This window comes from Aptenodytes patagonicus, chromosome 8 (genome assembly GCF_965638725.1).
Source record: "Aptenodytes patagonicus chromosome 8, bAptPat1.pri.cur, whole genome shotgun sequence".
In the NCBI taxonomy this organism is placed as follows: Eukaryota; Metazoa; Chordata; class Aves; order Sphenisciformes; family Spheniscidae; genus Aptenodytes; species Aptenodytes patagonicus.
The window spans coordinates 17040529-17058961 of record NC_134956.1 but is presented as its reverse complement, the minus strand read 5'-3'; the positions used below and the strand labels follow the sequence as shown (position 1 = coordinate 17058961).

The following is an 18433-nucleotide window of genomic DNA, read 5'->3' as shown; positions in this document are numbered from 1 at the left end:
AATGCACGCTTTTTTTCCTTTAAATCTCATTTTCCTGTAAACAGCCTGGCTCTTCGACTCTCAGATTTTTCCCAGCCAAGCTTGCCAAAAGATTGCATGAGTTAATGAGCTACTGACAGGAAAGATGCTTGTTCATTAGGTATCATTATTGTTTCTGTTTGCCTTTTTTAACCAACCTGCAGATAGATGTTCTCAGAAAGAAATAACACATCAAAGTCAATCTGTGTTTCTAGAACAGTGATTGAAAATGTACTTTATTCTGGGGGTTAGCTGTCCCCCCAGCACTCGGGGGGTGGTAAGCTGGGCAGACTGGGAAGTCACCTCGCTGTTCTCCCCGATCCTGTTTGTCACTTGGCTGAGCATTTGCTCGCGGGTGGGCGGGCAGCCCTTTCTTTGTCCGTGGAGGTGAGCTCACATGTTCAAATAATTCATAGGCTGCAGGGAAAGAAAAAAAACCAACCGTTTTGCTCTTGTGCAGTGGCCAGATGGCACGGGGAGGAAGACTCAGGGCTTCAGTGAAGCACTTGGAGGATGTGTTTGCTGTGATCTGCAGCACATCCTTCCCGAAAGCTCAGCTGTGGAGCGGTGAAGCAGCTGTTAACGCTTCTCTCATGCTCCCTTCTCTCGTGCTTCCCCCATCTGCTGTCCTCCCCTCCGTCCAGCCGGCTGGAGCCTACTGACTGTCAGGTTTTCGGGGCAAAATACCTGTTTTGGTGCATATCTGCATGTTTCTAGCAAAGGAGGGACTGCAGCCATTTTGCTTCAAGTTGCTCACAGTAGTCACTGAGTGTTGTACTTAAGAGCCACATGAATTAGATATAAGCGCCTGCTTAAGACTTGTAAGGCTTGGGTTGGGTAGCCGAGGGTCGGAGTAAGGAGGCTGTGCTGCTTCCTCTGCGAGATGGCTTTGGAGCATTGGAAAAGGAGCTGATAAAATCCCACCCACAGTCTTGTCTCTCTTGTCCACAAGCGTAGCACTCCAATCTATATATAAAAACATTTCACTCATTATAAGGGAAGAAAAAAAAAAACAACAATTACACCAAAGCAAATTTAGCTTGGAATAAAATGCACCATTAACGCAGTGTTCATTTATAAATTATCCGGTGGCATTCGGCCCTCCCAGCGGCGGGGCCACGGCAGGTGTGCAAGCACGTGCTGTGCACACGTGCAGCATAGCACCCCACTGTGCCGGCCAGCCCACGCCGTGCGCAGCAGTTTCTCAGGTAACGGGGGCTTTTGCCATGAATGGCAGCTTAAACAGGCAAATAAATGTTATAATTGAAACCTTGGGAGCTTTGCTCACGGCTCTGACCGAGACCGATGTGCATGCAGCAGTCATGTACTCCCGCGGCTCTGGCCGGTGCCTGCGAGCAGCCCCGGGGTTTCACTGGCGGGGGACAGGCTCTCTGCATCAATTCCTGTACTTAACCCGAGGGGCAACACAGGGAATGTGGCTGGGTGCAAGGCAAGGGGGTGCACTCAGATCCCTGGGGCCGGCTCTTTCTGCTCCCTTTTTGAGAAGGGGCCTCAGTAGCCAAAATAAAGTTAGGATGGGGCCGCAGTAGCAGTAAGGGACAGGGATGCGATCTGCTCTGTTACATACTTAACCAAGGCAGCACAAATTCCTCATTATGGTTTGGTTGGAGACTTTTTGGTTTTTTCAAATAGGCAGCGTATTACTGCTTTGACTTCAAGGACTTTATGGAGAACTTCTTGCATTCCTTTGCTTTATGATCGGAAATATCCCTATTTAATACGAAATAGCTTGAGGCTTGGTTCTGCTGCCTTTCCCAACATTGACCAACTCCCGAGCAAAGGCCTGCAGCCTGCAAGGAATTAGAAATGGGCTTAACTTCATGCGCCGGAGAAACCTTGCTGAAGGGCTTTCAAGAGTGAGCCCGGGTGTGTGTCGCTCGTAGGGGATGCGCTTGTTAAGTGCAGTGCGAAGTGATGTACGTGGGCTAACTCTGATGCTGTGCATCTTCCCTCTCAAGGTATCGACCAGGGCCAGATGACGTACGACGGCCAGCACTGGCATGCCACCGAGACCTGCTTCTGCTGCGCGCAGTGCAAGAAGTCCCTGCTGGGACGGCCCTTCCTGCCCAAGCAGGGGCAGATCTTCTGCTCCAGGGCCTGCAGTGTTGGCGACGACCCCAACGGCTCTGACTCTTCCGATTCGGCTTTCCAGAGCGCACGAGCCAAGGAGTCCCGCCGCAGTGCCAAGATCGGCAAGAACAAGGGGAAAGGTGAGGAGGGGGCGCGCAGTCCATGCAACCAGCTGCAGGTCACCTCCAACCGCCTCTCCACCGACGTGGACCCGCTGTCCCTGCAGATGGATTTGCTGAGCCTGGCCAGCCAGACGCCAAGCCTCAACAGGGAGCACTTGTGGAGGAGCCGGGACGAGCTCTATCACTATGGGAGCAAAATGGAGCAAAGTCAGTCCCAAAGCCCTTTGCAGCTTCTCAGCCAGTGCAACATAAGGACCTCCTATAACACCGGCCAGGTCCCGGGCTCGCAGCCGGATTTATGGGGGAAACATTTCAGCAACCCAAAGAGGAGCTCCTCGCTGGCGATGAAGAGCCATGGCGGCAGCTTCATCCAGGACTGCAGAGAGGACTACTACTCGGGGAGGCTTCGCTCGCAGGAGAGCTACAGCGACATGTCCAACCAGAGCTTCCCCGAGACCAGAGGAAGTCTCAAAGTCCCCAAGTACGAAGAGGAAGAGGAAGGCGGGATGCCGACGCCGCAGTGCCGCACCCGGCACCCCATCAACGCCCTCAAGTTCACAGAGGACCTGACGCCCACCGAGCAGACTCCCCGCGGCTCCATGGAGTCCCTCGCGCTCTCCAACGCAACAGGTACGTCACCCCCGCTCCTGTCACCCTGCAGCCACCCTGGGACCTCCTGCGTGCGATGGGCTCCCTTGTGCCTCCGGGCCAGTGCCACAGCAGGTGTCTTCCTGTTACGGGGTGACCGGCAGCTTGGGGACCGCCGCTCGGTGCCACAGGCTTGCCTGCCCAGCCCCTGTGTGCCTGGCAGCCCCCTCTCTCAAGCAAAGCTGCTTGCTTCTTTACCAGATGCAGGGCTTTGTAGATGGCTGGCCTTTCTGTGTAGCTCAAAACAAATGTTTTCGAGCTCTTTAATCCTCCCTTTTGTGAAGAGGGGGGAAAAATCAAGGCCAGCTGCTAACGCAGAGGCAGATTGCAGCCTTCAGCACTTGAAGGACTGCTGTCAGCTGCCCTTGGGGCTAAAAATATTTTTAAATGCTTTGAAATAGGCCCAGTTAACCCCTTTTGCATGTTACACAGTCCTCAAGCATGTGACTAGTTAAAAGAAATTCCTTCCCCTCTATGCACGGCTCTTTTTCTCCTCTTCCCCAGTCCCCTGGTAGAAACTACAGGGAAAAGCCAGGTGAGATACTTGTCCCGTCAGGCTGAGCCCATTTCTCATGAGTGCACCCCAGGGTAATATTTCTCAGCCCTCTCACCCCAAACGTGTTTGGGTTTCATTTTGCGGCTGCGGGGATGGGTGTGCGTGCACGAACGTGTCTGCGGCAGGGCTCTGGTCCGCAGCCTGGCGCTGGGGAGGCTCAGACCCCTGCGCACACCATCCCTCTGCAGCCTGCTGTAGTTTGCATTATCGGACGGCTGCACTCGTCTGGCACAACTATCGCTTGCTTCCGAGTCCCTCAGCAGAAAACTTCTTGGAAAAGAAAATACTGAGCTTGATTTGCTCACCAGAGATACTGCCTCGCTTTTTCTTCACCACTCCCCGGCTTTTTTCCATTCCAGTCAAGCATTGCTTGGATTTGGGCACGTCCTGCACCTGCCCCCTGCAAAATGGAGTCCGTCTGTCTTGCTGTCACCGGCAGCAAGCAGCCTGCGGGGTGTTTGGTACCCGGTCCCGAGGGCCTCCCGCGGGATGCTGGCACTGGGTGTTGGGGATGCGCCGGCGAGCATCGCCAGGCCCCTGGAGAGCTGGGCGCTGCTGAAGTCGAGCTCTGTGCCTCTGCCCCGCCTGGACGGACAGGTTTGCTCTGCTACACCCGTGCCTCCTCACCCTGCTCCTGGGTTTCAGCGTGTTTGTTTGTTTAGGGAAGTTGCCAGCCCCATGACAAGATGTGAAATGATCTCTGTGTTCAGCCAGGATCTCCCTAACCGGCAAGTGGTAAAGCAGGGAGGGAGAGGAGAAGCTAATAAGCTGGAGAGGGTTTTGCTCAAACAACCTCAGATATACACAGAGGAAAAATAGATGTGAAATGGTGAGGGAGATGGGAATTGCCCTTCGAAACAAGGTTCTGTGAAGCAAAGCCCCATGTTTCCAAAGCCGCTCGTGTTCCTGAAAACTTCTATTGTGTAAAACCCTGTCAGTACCAAGAGTCTTGAGCAACATCGAGTTCAGATGAGCAATCCCTGAATACTGAAGCGGTTGTTGCATGCTTTGGAGCTGAACTGTAACAAGTTATCGGGGATACAGGTCAAGAGACTAGAAATGTGGCAAGGCCTTCATATTAGAGTGAAAATCACTCTGTCTTTCATTTTAGAAAAATTTTTAAAATGCTGGGAGGGAGATCTTCCAAAGGCATCCGTCCTCCATGCGTAGCCAAAGTATCAATTTCTTTACAGGCAGCGCCTGCCTTAACGACTCGTTTCTTTCCTGATTTCTGGAGCAGATGCTCAGCATGATGGGGCTTGCAACGAATTTAAGCTGTTGCTCTGCAGGGTGAGGTGATAACATTTTTATTAATGTGTAAGATTCTAATAGTTTTCCTTGCTCTGGGACCTGGCTCGGCTCGAGCTGGGGGGCACTGTGGCAGTAACAGGCAGCTCCCCCAGGGCCGTGTGTGCAATTATGGAGGACACATTTATCATCCCATTTAATTGGCAGCGTTTTGAGGACAGGGAGATTCGGTGACCTGGCTGAGGGCTGCAGGAGAGCAGGTTGCCCAGCAAACACCCCCATGAAGCTCCCCCCAACACAGCCCAGGGGTCCAGCTCACCCCGTGCCCTCCGCCCGGCACACCCCAGCTCTCCTTTGGAAGAAACTCCCAGGCATCCAGATACGAGGTCCCTTTGAGCTACTGATGCTGCACAGTTGCTCCACCTTATAAAGTGAAATAATTCACGCCGCATCCATCTAACATTTTACGGCATCGCTGAAAACGTTATTTTTTTATAGGAAGCTGAAGGGCAAACAGTCCCTGACCTGCAGAGCACACGTTAAAAGCTGGTCCCTCCCTGGCAGCAGATTTTGCTGTGATGTTTCTATTATGACTTAAGTACTAATTAGCCGGAGATGTCAATGAAAGCAGATAATACACAGGGTGTGCAGCAGTAGTCCCTGTCTTCGGGCCAGAAGGCTGCCTCCTGTGAACAGATGCTGTCCCCATAATATTTGTAATGCATTCAGTGCCAGAGGGGGGGTCACCCATTGGGTGGGTCAAGATCTACGTGACCCTAAGTCTCCTGCAAGACCCCAGGTTTTCACCTTACCAACCAGGCTCTACTTAATCACTTCAAAGCCAGTTCCTCATGGGTTGGTTAAGAGGTGTGACAGTGTGTTAATCTTGGACACTCACCCTTAAAGTGCTCAGTTGTGCTCCATCGTCGCACCATGGGCAGTAGTGCACCAGCAGACACCGGAGTGTCAGAGGTAGCCGTGACCCTCTTTGTGCTTTGTTTCAGGGTTTCAATTAGATGGGAGCGTCTCTGTCATCCTCTGGTTTGTGCTTGTGTAATTGCCGCAAATGCTGATGTGATTTAACCACTTCCACTGGCAAAGGGCAGAGTTTCTGGCTGGTGGAGGGCAACTCTCCTTTCCTCCCGCGTTTCTGTTTGAAGTCCCTTCTCTGCCATCAGCCAAAGGCTATGACAGACTCTGATCCGCTACGTCTTCTCGAAGGCTGGGTCCTCCTCCTCCGCCAACATGGCCAAAGAGAGGCAAAGAGCAAAAAATATTTCCCAGCACATTTTCCAAGAGAGAGCTCATTTTTGCTGGATTTTATGTTATCTTTTATATTTGATTTGCTTTGGCTGCTTTTGCTTTCTTTTTGTTTTTAATGGCATTAGCAACAATACAAAACAGTGGATGCTGTAGCAATGTTTACCCTGTAACTCCCTTCATTAAGCAATCAGGACAATGCTAAGATGGAGTTTGTCCAGGAAGCTTTTCTCAGGAGGAGGAGTCTGATCCTACCAGAAGTTAATCACTTCCCAGAAGATACTCAGTCCATCCCAGCCCTGCTCCCAGTGCTTGTGCTCTGCCTTGCTCTGCTTGTGCTTGTGTTAGCCCTCTAAAAAGGTTTTGCAGGCGCTGTATGTGCCTAGCAGCTGAATTAGAAATCAAGAGCTGATCTCTGCTGATTCCAAGCAGTCATTTCCACAAAATGCCAGCTGGTCAAATAGCCCACTTAAGAAAGTACCTGCGGGCTAAATGTTATTCTCTGGGAACGGTCTCTTTGTGTGCAGCTTGCAGAGAGCAGGAGTGCTTTGGAGGTAGAAGTCGCGTTGAACGGTGGCACTGTCGTATGCAAAAGGAGAAATAGATTTTAAGTATTCCTTGAGAAAATTAGTTTGGGTGAGGGTAACAGCCTCATCTGTCACAGGCATAAATCCAGGAAAAAAAAGATATTAAACTGGTGCCGTTACAGGGTGGAATGTGATTTCACATGTATGGTGCACGTTCTGCTGTCATCTGTGTTACGAGATGCCCGAAGGCCCTACATAGCTTGTTTTTCCAGGACTGAACAACTGTGATATACCCAGAAAGCGAAGAGGGAAAGTGTATGAATATGCACGTGGGTCAGCGCTGATCCCTGCACGTCTGAGTTGCAGAGTGACCTGACGGCATCATCTGTCTCCAGTCCCCTCTTCTTCCTCTGACTGAGGAGGGGCTGAAAGCTGGGGTGGGGGAAGAAAAAACCCTGTTTCTCAGGGCTGGGGTATATTTTCCAAGAAGCGTTCAATGGCCCAGCCTCTCCTGCACCAAGGGCTTGGGAGCAGCTCCTGAAGACCCTCAGGGATGGTAGTGAGGGGCTCGGGGTGAGTGGGGGCTGGGGGCTGGTCCCCATCCCTGTGTCCTCAGTGGCACTGCGTCCCACGGGTGCTCCTCTCCCCCCTGGGCTGGAGAGGGCAGGTGCCCCACACGCTTCAGCCGAGTTACGCAAGCCAGAAAATGACACATTGGCTGTTCTTGAGTTTTTCTAAGAAAAAGGAGGCTCCCAGCTCTCCAGCATGCTCCTACCATCCTCTTTCCCCCAGACACGGGCAGCGTAAAAACTGCTTCCGAGTCAGAAGATAGGAACCCTGAGGGGATTTCTTGCAATTTTGAGACCCAGGTATAACATTCCCCAATCCAAGCCAGGTCATTTCAAAACCCAAGATGTGAAGATAGAGGTTTTCCTTCCCAAAGGGCCAATGCCGAAACGTTATAAAATTGCCAGGAATGTTTCTTCTCCCCCTCGCCCGCCTTTTGCTGCTCAGCAGTGGGAGGTTTGGCGTGCTGGGGCTGGCCACGTGCACGCCTTCACCCCTTTGGTGTCACACATGGATGTGCCAAAACACGGGGGGTAACGACCAAACCAGAGGGAGAACCAAAACGGACTTCTAGAAGGAGATGTCGGGGGAAGCAATAGCACATCATCCCCGACCCGGTACGTTGGCCATCCTGCCTTGTCTGGGGAGGGCATAGGAGCTGGTGGTGCCCAAGAGGGGGGTTACGGGAACATTTCTAGATTAAAATCCAGCTCCTTTCCCAGGCAGCACCCATGTAGGGACTTTTTTCAGCGAGCCAGACGGAGGGACTGATCAGGTAGGAAATACTCCCTGACACCCTTGGGATGGCACGCAGGGGCACACCGTGGGAGGCTGTCGGCACTGCGACCTGCTTGGCGAGCGCTCTGCTTTCCCCCAAATTGTTTACTTTCCATGATTTCCAGTTACATAAGGGTTCTGCTTTATTTCTGCACACCCCGAGGTTGCTCAGAAGTGAGACGAGGTTGAGCTATAAACAAAGCCCTGGGCAGGCTGTTTCTCATTAAGTTCCTTTTTAGTTAATAAACCCTGTGGTAAGGATGTGCCTGCCTGGTACTGTGAGAGAGGGAAGGCTCTGACACGGGGGGCTGGACACGAGAGATGCCGCACCATCCTCTCCCATGCCTCTATAGCTGCACTTAAACACTGGCCATCTGAGCTGGGCGCAGGGTTTTGTTGCAGGCAGGTACCTATATGGGTATCAGGTGGTGAGGACTGCGATGCACAGGTATATGAGTACACTATGATAAATGTAAAAGCAAGAAGCGAACATCAGCATGGCCCTGTTTGTGTGCAATGTCCTAAGTCAGGGCGTTTTGCATTCCCCCACTGGGGTGAAGCAGACGATGCTATCTCTGCAGTGGGATGCTGGCTGCGGTGGGGCCTCGCCCCGTGTTAGCCAAGCTTCGCGGGGAGTTTAATTTAATGGGGGCTGGGAGCTGCTTCCCCTCACAGGGGGCTTCATTCCCAGCCTCACACCCAGCGTACGTGCTCTCTGCAGCCCCTCTGCTGTCATTTGCCGAGTGGTTTAATAATTCATAATCAATGCAACTTGCAGCCCTGGTTTAGCAAAGCACACAGTGAGATTTAAGCGCCTCCGAGTGCTTTGTTGTGGCAAGGTTGTAGAGGTGATGCTCACGAGGAGTATCTTTCTGCCGTCGCTTTGCTTATTCAGTTGTTATTTCCCTTGGCAACGTTTTATGGGATAAACATGGTTCTTAATAAGGGTGGGGAAGGACTTCAGAGGGGCTCGTACAGCATGTTCTTAGCAAACCTTAATGTTAACCAGAAACCTGCTTTGTGTTCCCGGCGCTGTAGCCAGCTTGAGTTTTATATCAAACGCCCGCAGACGAGCTACAGCTTTCACTTGTGTTCATCCGAAAGGCATGCATTTCCATGGCTCCAGGATGAAATATTGAGCCTGGCAGCCCCACACAGCGGAGAACGGCAGCAAAATAACCTGCTGTGTCCACCTGCACCATGGTGCTGGCTCCAGTCTGGTCGCAGGATGGCTGATGCACCGTGCTGGCGGCAGCAGGTGCCATCTCTCCTCTTCCAGTGCAAGAGCCTCTGGGGCAGCCGCCGACAGATGCGCTCGGTGTCTCTTGGAGCATCATTTTGTAGAAGGAAAGTTTCATGGGGCCAGCACGTCACCCCTGGGTTTGCACCCTTGGAAAGGGCTCGATGATGTGGTAACAACCATCTTGCGCCGTGGTCCAGAGCAGGGCTGCCGCTCCCCTGGATGGCCTCGGGAAACAGATTCTCAGGTTTCCTTGTTAGAAAAAAATCACCGCTGCGTGGTGGGGTCTCCCCTCATGCGCTCTTTCTTCCAGGTTAGGGCTCACTCGGGTTATTAGCTGTGTTCCCAGATGAAACACTTCATTAAGAGGGAGCTGCAGCAGCTGTAAATAAATACTGGTAATTCAAGAAGATTGGGTCTCAATGCACGGGCGTAGCTCTGAAATGGCAAATGACCGCAGGAGAGGAGGGTCGGTGCCACCTTCGCCCCATCCAGGGCAGTGCGGGACCGGAGACCCAGAGCCGCCCTGCCTGTGCCCAGGCACCCGCTGCTTTCCAGTGCCCAGGAAACCCGCCGGTGCTGGAGCCTCCCCCGGCCATCTTCTGCTGTGATTGCACAGGAAGAGTTTTCTTCTTCTCCACGCCGAAATTTTTCTTGCAGGAGTTCAGCAGACCTGGAGAATAATGTATTTCTTTCCTCTTCTCAAGCATTTTTTTCCATGTTTGGAGGCTGTTATTATAGCCCCTTCAGCCTTCTCTTTAGACCAAACAACCTCTGCTCTTTCAAACTTTATTCCTAGGTCATGTTTTCTGGATGAAATTTTTTAGACAAATGGTTATTACTGTGGTCAGGCTGGAGTGCTTCTGGATTGCTCCCGCTATGCCTTGCTGAGGCTTTGCAGCTCCGCGGAGAGGGGCGGGATCATTTTGCGAGCTTTGAAAGACTAATCTGGGCCAAACCCCCGCTCATAATACTTTACACCTTGCATTGGTGTAAATGTAAAGTTAAGCCTGGAGGCATCTTTGTGTTTCGCATAGGTTAGAAGTTGCATCCTTGACCTGGTACCTGCGCTGGGCACCGTAAGAGCCGTGCAGAGGTCTCGGTATCTGCAGGGATGCTGTAAAAGCACAACTTCGCTCCTGAATGAGCAGAAGAAATCCTTCACTGCCACCACGAGCAGATAAAACAAAGTTTCCCCAGCCACGCTGCTTCCTGGGTCACTTGCTAGTGTGGCTCCCAAAAAAAGGCTTGTACACATGCAGCCTACCAAATCTGCTTGGGAAGATGCATTTGGCCCTCAGGAAGGAGCATTTCCCACTCTGTCGTACGGAGAAATGAAGCCACTGGGTCTCGGGCTGGCTTTGCTGCAGTCTCCCAAGCACAGGCTCCATCGCACCCTGAGCTCCGAGTGCTGGCGATGGTGGCGTATGTGCTCCGTGCTGGATTCCTCTTACAATTGATGTTTTCCCAGTGATTCAAGATCTTAAAATGTGTGTGCTTAATTATAATCAGGCCGGCTGAATGAACAGCCAGAAACATCCCCTGGACCTAATAATCACTGATTAAACCTTGCTCTCCAAGCATGAGCCGTACGTGTATCGCAGGCTTCTCGTCTGAAATTGCTTCCTCCTGTGCTGACCAGTGCTTTGAAGAGGAAAAGAAAAAGCACTCGCAGTGTCTGCTGGAGGTGTGTGCAAGGGGCTAGAGATCCCCATCCTGCATAAGCTAAACCTGTGAAGCGCTGGCTCTGCCTTTCCAGGAGCCGGAGCCCCCCGCGCATTGTGGCTTGCTTTACTCCCAGCAAAAAGAAAAGCAGGTTTCACCGCAGGTCATCCTGCTCGGCCACTGCGGCTGTGTGCAACGCTCCTGCCAGTGATGTGGAGGATGCAGATATGTCTCGCTTAATTTGAAAATATTGTTCCGCTCTTTCTGTGTCTCAGGAGCCTCTCCCCAGATGCTTGTTTTTATTCTCGCTGGATGCAGGACTGGAGGAGAGAGACGGCCGCGGCAGGGGAGCCGAGACCCACAGGTGCTCTCCGCTGCAGCTGGCTGTGCACTGGGGAACAAAGCAGCGGCTCGCCCCATGCCCCCACGAGGCAGGACAAGGTTGGCCCCTTTCAAACAATGCTGCCAAAATCAATCTGCTGACACCACAGAAGCATCCCACAGCATTTGGAGCTGTATTCCTGCACAGCGCTACCATTGCTCGCTCTTATTGCAGAGCTGCGCCAATTCTCTGAACAAACGGTTGCATAAATGTCACCGAGGGCTCATTTTCTTTGGTGTCAGCTATTGTCTGACAGATCTGATTAAGGCCACATTCAGCTGTCAGTGGCCGTGATTTACATTCGGATCAGCTTTGCCAGCAATTCCACTGTTATTCTGGCCTTTTGGGAGGTCTTTGTGCATGTTACCGAGTTGCTTTTCCCTCCTGGGGGGCTGCTGGGCTCCTCCGTGGTGGCACAGGAGGGACACGGGGAGCAGTGCCTGATGTGACAAACGGCATCACTGGGATCGAAGGCAGAAGATCACGGCTCCAGCAGGGAGGTGGTGTGTGCCAGGAATCGCTCGCTCCCGTAATGGGAGCGGGGAGCCCGGGCGGGCAGGTCCTCGGAGGGGATGGGGAGCCCATGTGGGACTGTTTCCAAAGGGTGGTCGGCAGGGTTGGGTTAGCTCGCTCGAGGTCAGTGTGGCTTAGGAAAAAAAGGCATGAAGCTGGCTTGACAAGTGTGTCCTTTTCGAAACAAAACATGGCTCTAACTTTTTTTTTAACCCAGCCTCTCCCTTTTCCTGCAGCGTTCAGGGATCACCTTCGCTTTACCTTCCTCTGTAATCATAAACTCCAGAAACATCCCCATTAACAGCAGAAAAGCAAACGAGCAGAGAGAAATGGCTGCGGCAGCTGGGACTCGGGGAGCAAAGCCAAATCATGCGAGACCCAGTGGCAGCTTGTGCTCAAGTGCTAAAGCTCTCCCTGGTGCCACCGAGGGGAGGATTTGGAAAACCTTGCCCATCTTTGCAGGATTTGTTGATCTTTTTAAGGCTGAGTCCAAAGAAACCCCGAAGCAGCTCGTGAGCAGGGTTAGTGACAGCAGCCCTTGTTCTTGTTCAGGTTTGGCAGGCAGCGGCTGATGCCAAAGGAGCTGAGCTCTCGATGAAATGTAAGCAGCTTTTGTTAAGGGGAAAAGAAGTTTATTCTTGAATTGTGGGCTGGGTTGTTGTTTTTTTAAATTAATGTACAAAGTCATAAATTCTCGGTGATTGCATAAGGGCTGTGCGTCATGTTGAAAATCCTGCTGATGGTGCATAGCTCTCTGCGTTTGGTCTGCACGGGGAGGTTGTCAGAGAGGGGCGGGGAGAAGAGCGCCAAAGCAAACACTGCATTTGATTTGGGATGAAATGGATTTCCTTTGAAATAGCTTGCGAAAATTGTTGTCCTGAGCTTGCAATGCTGACGGCTGCCAGTTGTCAAGCCAACATGGAGATAGTCTGAAAATAGTCAGAAAACACCCAGAAAACAGGCCAAGGACTAGGGCAATGTGGGGTGTGTTGAGTTTCTCGTTGATGGGCAGGTGCTGAGCAGACATCCCACTTCTCTGCTGCTGGGCTAAAGCTTTCTGGGCTGGAGGAAAGCACCTTGCAGGAGCTCATGGCTGGCCGGCACATGAGAGAGACCCGGTGGGCCACCTTCTGAAGCAGAGCAGCCCATCAAGCTGGAGCTGATGTTCCTGGCTCCTGCCCACATGCAGCTCCCTGGATATCTGCAGGGGTAGCCTGATCCTCCTGCCATCCCGCTGCTTACGGGGAGCTCCGGCAGACCCTCTGGGGCTTGGGTGTTTCCTCGCCTCCTGGGAAACCCGACTGCATGCACATGGCCAAGGCTGCACCTTCGGTCCCCCCACAGGTGTCATTCAGGGGACCCGTGCGGTGCAGCATGGTCACAAGCCTCAATTAGTCAGTGGCCCCGTTTTCAGCTGCCCCTGACGTTGTTCAGTCCTTCAAAACATGTCGTCGTTGCACAAGGTGTGGGTGCTGGATCATGGCACCCTAGTTCCCTCAGGTGCAGGAGGCCTCAGGTTACCTCTGACGCATGATTTCTCACTGGCATCACTAGTTATTCCTATCAAGTCGCAGACAGCGTAGACATATGGGGAGGGAAGTCGTGAAAAGCAACTTGGAGTCCAACTCAAAACACCTTAAATTGGTGTGATTTCCCCAAAGGAGGAACTGCCTGCTCTTTAAAAAAAAAAAAAAGTCATCCTCTTGAAGGGCTCTTCAGGACAGCATCTAAACCACCGAGTTATTTTTTAAAGCAAAAGTCTTGGGCCAAACCCAGCCTTCTCCCTGCACCTCCGCTGATAGCAAATTCTCCTTCTTAACTCTCTTTTTTTCCTTCCTTTGCCCTTTCCCTGCAAAGGCCTCTCTGCAGATGGTGGAGCCAAGCGCCAGGAGCATCTCTCCAGGTTCTCAATGCCTGACCTGAGCAAAGACTCGGGCATGAACATCTCAGAGAAGATGAGCAACATGGGGACCCTGAACTCCTCCATGCAATTTCGAAGCGCCGAGTCTGTCCGCAGCCTGCTGTCGGTGCAGCAGTACCAGGACATGGAGCCGAACCTGCACAACCTCGCCAGCCCCCTCAGGTACCGAGAGCGGCCGTCGCATGGGCAGATGCACCAGAGCTTTGACTACGGTAGCGGGGTGCCCGGGGGCAAGCTGGGGGCGCAGGAGGGCTCGAGGCATGCCCCCATGAGCGAGCGCACACGCCGGCGAACTAACCTCCGGGATGATGACCGGCATTACCGCCCGCACCGACCCCGACGGTCTCGACGTTCCCGGTCGGATAACGCCCTGCACCTGGCCAGCGAGCAGTGCTGCCGGCTGAAGGAGAGACCCTCGCTGAGAGCCAGGGAAGACTACGACCAGTTCATGCACCAGAGGAGCTGCAGAGAGACAGTGGAGCAGGGTCCCCGCAGGGACGTCTATGGCCACTGTCCCCGGACGGTGTCGGATCTCGCCTTGCAGAACCACTTGGGCGAGAGATGGGGGCCCTACTTCGCCGAATACGACTGGTGCTCGACCTGCTCCTCCTCTTCGGAGTCCGACAACGAGGGCTATTTCCTCGGGGAGCCGATTCCCCAACCTGCCCGCCTGCGGTACGTGACCAGTGAGGAGCTCCTGCACAAGTACGGCTCGTACAGCATGCCCAAGTCTTCCACGCTGGGTGGCAGGGGACAGTTGCACAGCAGGAAAAGACAGAAGAGCAAAAACTGTATCATATCCTAATGGCATCCTTGCCAGGCACCTTGGGAGAATGTAAATTAACTCACAATCTTGCACTGTTCTAGATCATGTAAGCGCTTTTATTGTAACAGAAAAGACCCGAAGAGTAGGGATTTGTAAGAAGGTTGTAGACTGGCTTCTATAAATAGTCATAATCCTGGGCACAGTGAATATATTTTGCACATCTTACTTTGGAGAAAAAAACATAAAAGTTCACTTTAGCCTGTAATATTTACCGAGTAGTTTTTCCTCTTTCTCCCAAATACTGCCAACCTTTTGAGTTCTGTTTGTCCGTACGTTTTGGTTACCACTGTAGACCTGCAGCATCAGTTTGCCAGTAGCTTTTGCTTTCCACCACGTTTTTGTTTTCCATTAGCCATGTTGGTAAGTGATTTGTCTCTCTCGGACAGTGTGGGAGCCTAAGTTATTTCCGTGATTGTTGTAAATGCAATGTAAATGAGAGTTTGGAGAAAATATTTTTGTATTTTGTAATATCAGAGGAATTTCTATATCTTAGGAGTCACTGGGAAAATGCATGCACATTCGAAACTGTTTTCAGCCAGAGCTAACCAAACAGTACTTTGGACGCCCCTTTCCATTTCGTCATCAAATTTCTTAAGTATATCAGTGACAGTTTGAGTTGTCATTTGTTTTGAGGTTGGTTTTTTTTTTAACCCTCTTTTCTGTTTGTTTGTTTCATTTCTGGTAAATAAAGAGAACATTTTCTGACTCATTAAATCTTGAAGAGGCCTCGGTGGCATTTTGAAGTCTGCTCACACCTGTGATTTTCAGGTACGCTCCATCAGTCAGATACAGGAATCCTGACAGCTGCAAAAGGGACTTTTTTTTTTTGTTATTAAATAGGAAAGAACAGAACTACCAAATGTCTGCAACGTTGTAAATGACCAAAGCCGGAGAAGGAATTTTACACCTCTGTAGAGAACGCTGAAGTTACTAAACGTTGAACTATTATTTGGAGTAAATAAAAGTGTAAATGGTGCAATTGTGTGATGTCAGCATGACATTGTTTTGAATATAGACTTGTCTTATGGTGCTCTAGTCTCCTGGGTTATGTTAACTGCTGTTCATTACCAAGTGGAAGTCTCAATATTGCCTACTGCCTAACACATAAGAGAACGACTGCGAACTGCTCCCCGCGGGCCTGATCCTGCCCTGGCGAGACGCCTTCGCCCCTCCGAGGCCGCTTGTGGCCAGGGGGCTCGTCCCCTGGGTGGGCTCAGCCCCTGCCTGCGGAGCTAGGACAGCCCCACAGCAGCCTCGCCGTGGCAGTGTTCTATAAATAGGGCTCAGCTGTATTGTATTATGGTGGATGTGAGTTTGTTCTCTGTATGCTTTAAACCATTGGGGTACTGCCATCGCGGCGCGTCCCGGCGGGTGCGCCGGAGGATTGCAAGCCAATGCTGGTTGTCCTGGTGCTTTCCGGGAAGGAGCAGGTTTACAAAAGGGGCTCTTGGCACCCAAAGATGCAGGTCAGCGCCTGAGGGTGTTAAGATAAAGCCGGGCTTTGAGCCGCAGGAGGGCTGAGAGGCTTAACCGGCTGCATCGCCCTCGCCCCACGCGCTGCCGGCATCTCGGGGTGCCCCTGCACCTCCGCCAAGCCGGCCCCTGCCCTGCACCCCGGGGAGGAGGGTCCCACTGCAGGGCCGGCGCCGGCACCCCTGGGCGCGCATGGGGACGCCCCGTTGCCTACTCAAAGCAGAAGATGCAGAAAAATCTTGAAGATGGATGTCTCCATACCACAGACTATTGCTAGGAATTTTTTTGCTGTTTGTAAAGGACAATGTGATAATTATTATTCCTTTAAAAAGAAAAACAAACAAAAAAAAAGAAATGACACTTAAGTATATTTAAAAAAAAATGTTTTTTCCAGTTGGAATAAATGGAAGTATTCATCCAAAGGGCAGAGTCTCGTGTGTATGTTTTTGCTCTTAAGGAGTGTCAGTTAATTGTGAGTAGAAAACTGGATTTTCATTTAGCTGGTCTTGCAATGAAAGCACAAGAACCAGCTTAGCCCCATCCCTGACGTGGTTTCGGTGGGCAGGGAAAGCCGACGGAGGAGCATCTCCTGCACACCATGCGCCTTCCCCGGGGTTGGTGACCCGGAGCCATTTTTTGCTGTTAAAAAAGTCAAGTCTTCACCTGGTGTAAGTCAGCGCAGCTCAGCCGAAATCCCTCACGGGCCTCCGGCTTACACTGGGGGAGACTTCAACCTGTAATTTATAAATAATAGCCTTTTTCTTAGAAAGATCACAGATCTTTCCATGTTTTCCAAAACAGACCTAGTAAGTCGGGTAGGGGTATTGCTTTCAGCGAGAAGTATGACACTAACTACAGGTTATTATATAATTGGCGTTTAATACGTACAATTTAATTCATTGTCAGTGATTAAAAGCACAATGAATGTTGTCTGTCAGCCCCGGTACAGCTGAGCTGCATTTTGTACGGCAAGAGCCTGAATCGCTCGGCAAAGAACTTCCCCCTTTAACAGCTTGCTGCCTCTCCCCAGGGGTAATGTAACAAGCTTTAAAGACTCCCTGCAGCAGAATTGCTGCACCTTTTCCCGTGCAATTTTGTACCAAAATCCAGGGCCCGGTGCCCCTGTGCATGGGATGGTTTTGTGGCTGGAAGCGACTCTTCAAAACCCGGTTCTCACCAGAGAGCATCCCTGCAGATCGCTGATGTGCAACCCAGCTTTAATGCAATGCTGGAATCGGAACAGACGGGCAACAAATTGGGGAGATGAGAAGAGTATCTCAGGCGATGCTCCACTCCGCCAGGCCCTTCACCAGCACTACAGAAAGGTCTCAGATCACATTTTGTAAGAAAGACGGTGCTGGCAAAATAACTAGTCAATATGAATTTCAGCAATAAAAGTGCAAACGCAGCTTCCAAACCCTTTTTATTTTTCATATGGGCTCCAGAAGTCCCATACGCTTCAAGACACATAGTTAAAAAAAAAAAAAAGAATGCTTCCCCCCCCCCCCCCCCCCTTAGCCCATTCGGGGTATGATTAACCATTTCTGACAAACCCACTGAGCTTGAGGGACGGAACTATAAACCTGTAAAATCTTGCTCCATCGCCATCTGGCCCCGCTGGTTTACCTCTCTGCACACGCTGCGTGCGGGTGCCAGCGCCCCGTGGGAGCAGGGGGCACATACAGCCATTTTTCTTTCACATCTCTGAGAACTTAGTAACGGTGACACCACGTGAAGCTCAGGATGAGCGTCAGAGAGTCCCGTTTCCCGGCGGGGGGGGTGGGAGGGGGGTGGACCGGGCCCGGTGCTGGATTTGCTGTTTGGCCAAGGGAGTGGGAAGCTTTTCGCCGGCGCCCCGGACAGCTGTGTTGCCAGAGTCAGCCTGGCACACTGTCAATGTTGCTTAAAAAAAAAATAAAATCTGAGCAGGTCTATTGCTGCCACAATCTTCTGCCACAAAAGATTCTTTTTTTTTTTCTTTTTTTTCCCCAAAAAGTCCTTGGGAAGGCCCACCCAGCGTCACCCCAGGGGATGGGCTGGCTTCAGCAGTACCCTGGCCATCCCAGCGTAGCCATGCGATGCTGACCATGGCTTTGCAAGGCACAGGAGATTAGTCTGCCTTTTGCAATCGGGCTCGGAGCGCACATCGCCTCCCCGCGAGCTGGTCCTGAGCACACAGACACACAACCCTTTGGCAGCTGTTACCTCCATCGCAAAGCCAACGTCCGCATCGCACGCTTGGCCACGTCCCAGGTGGCGGTGGGAGTGCAGCATCCTTCAGGTCCCCTCTTCCCAGCAGGCTGGAGGGCTCGGTAAGGCCCGTGCAACACCCAAAAAGCCCTGGTGTGGGCAGCGTGTTGGCCCAAAAGCCGATGGAGCTGTGCAGGGAAGCTTCCAGCACATTGAGGCTTGTTTTTCGGGAAGCCAAAAGTCACACAGCCTTGAACCCATGCAGATTAATTATAATCAGATGAGCAGAAGCTCTGCAGAAAGATGCAGAGATAGGAAGTATGAGGTTAGAAATAATCAGAAGCACCCTGATCTGGAAATTGTTATACTCAGATAATCCCGTCTTTGCAAACGGCCCAAGCGGCTCTGG

General features: G+C 51.8%; 1 protein-coding gene across 4 annotated transcripts in view; it reads left to right on the top strand.

Moving 5' to 3' along the window:
• Positions 1-16250, top strand: part of PRICKLE2 (prickle planar cell polarity protein 2) — a 110490-nt gene extending 94240 nt beyond the window's left edge. For all 4 annotated transcript variants that reach the window (XM_076346571.1, XM_076346574.1, XM_076346573.1 and 1 more), the window contains 2 exons: positions 1998-2861; positions 13472-16250. In XM_076346571.1, coding sequence (XP_076202686.1) covers positions 1998-2861; positions 13472-14340 — 1733 coding nt within the window. In that variant the 3' untranslated portion in view covers positions 14341-16250. The remainder of the gene's footprint in view (positions 1-1997; positions 2862-13471) is intronic.
• Positions 16251-18433: the final 2183 nt, after the last annotated feature.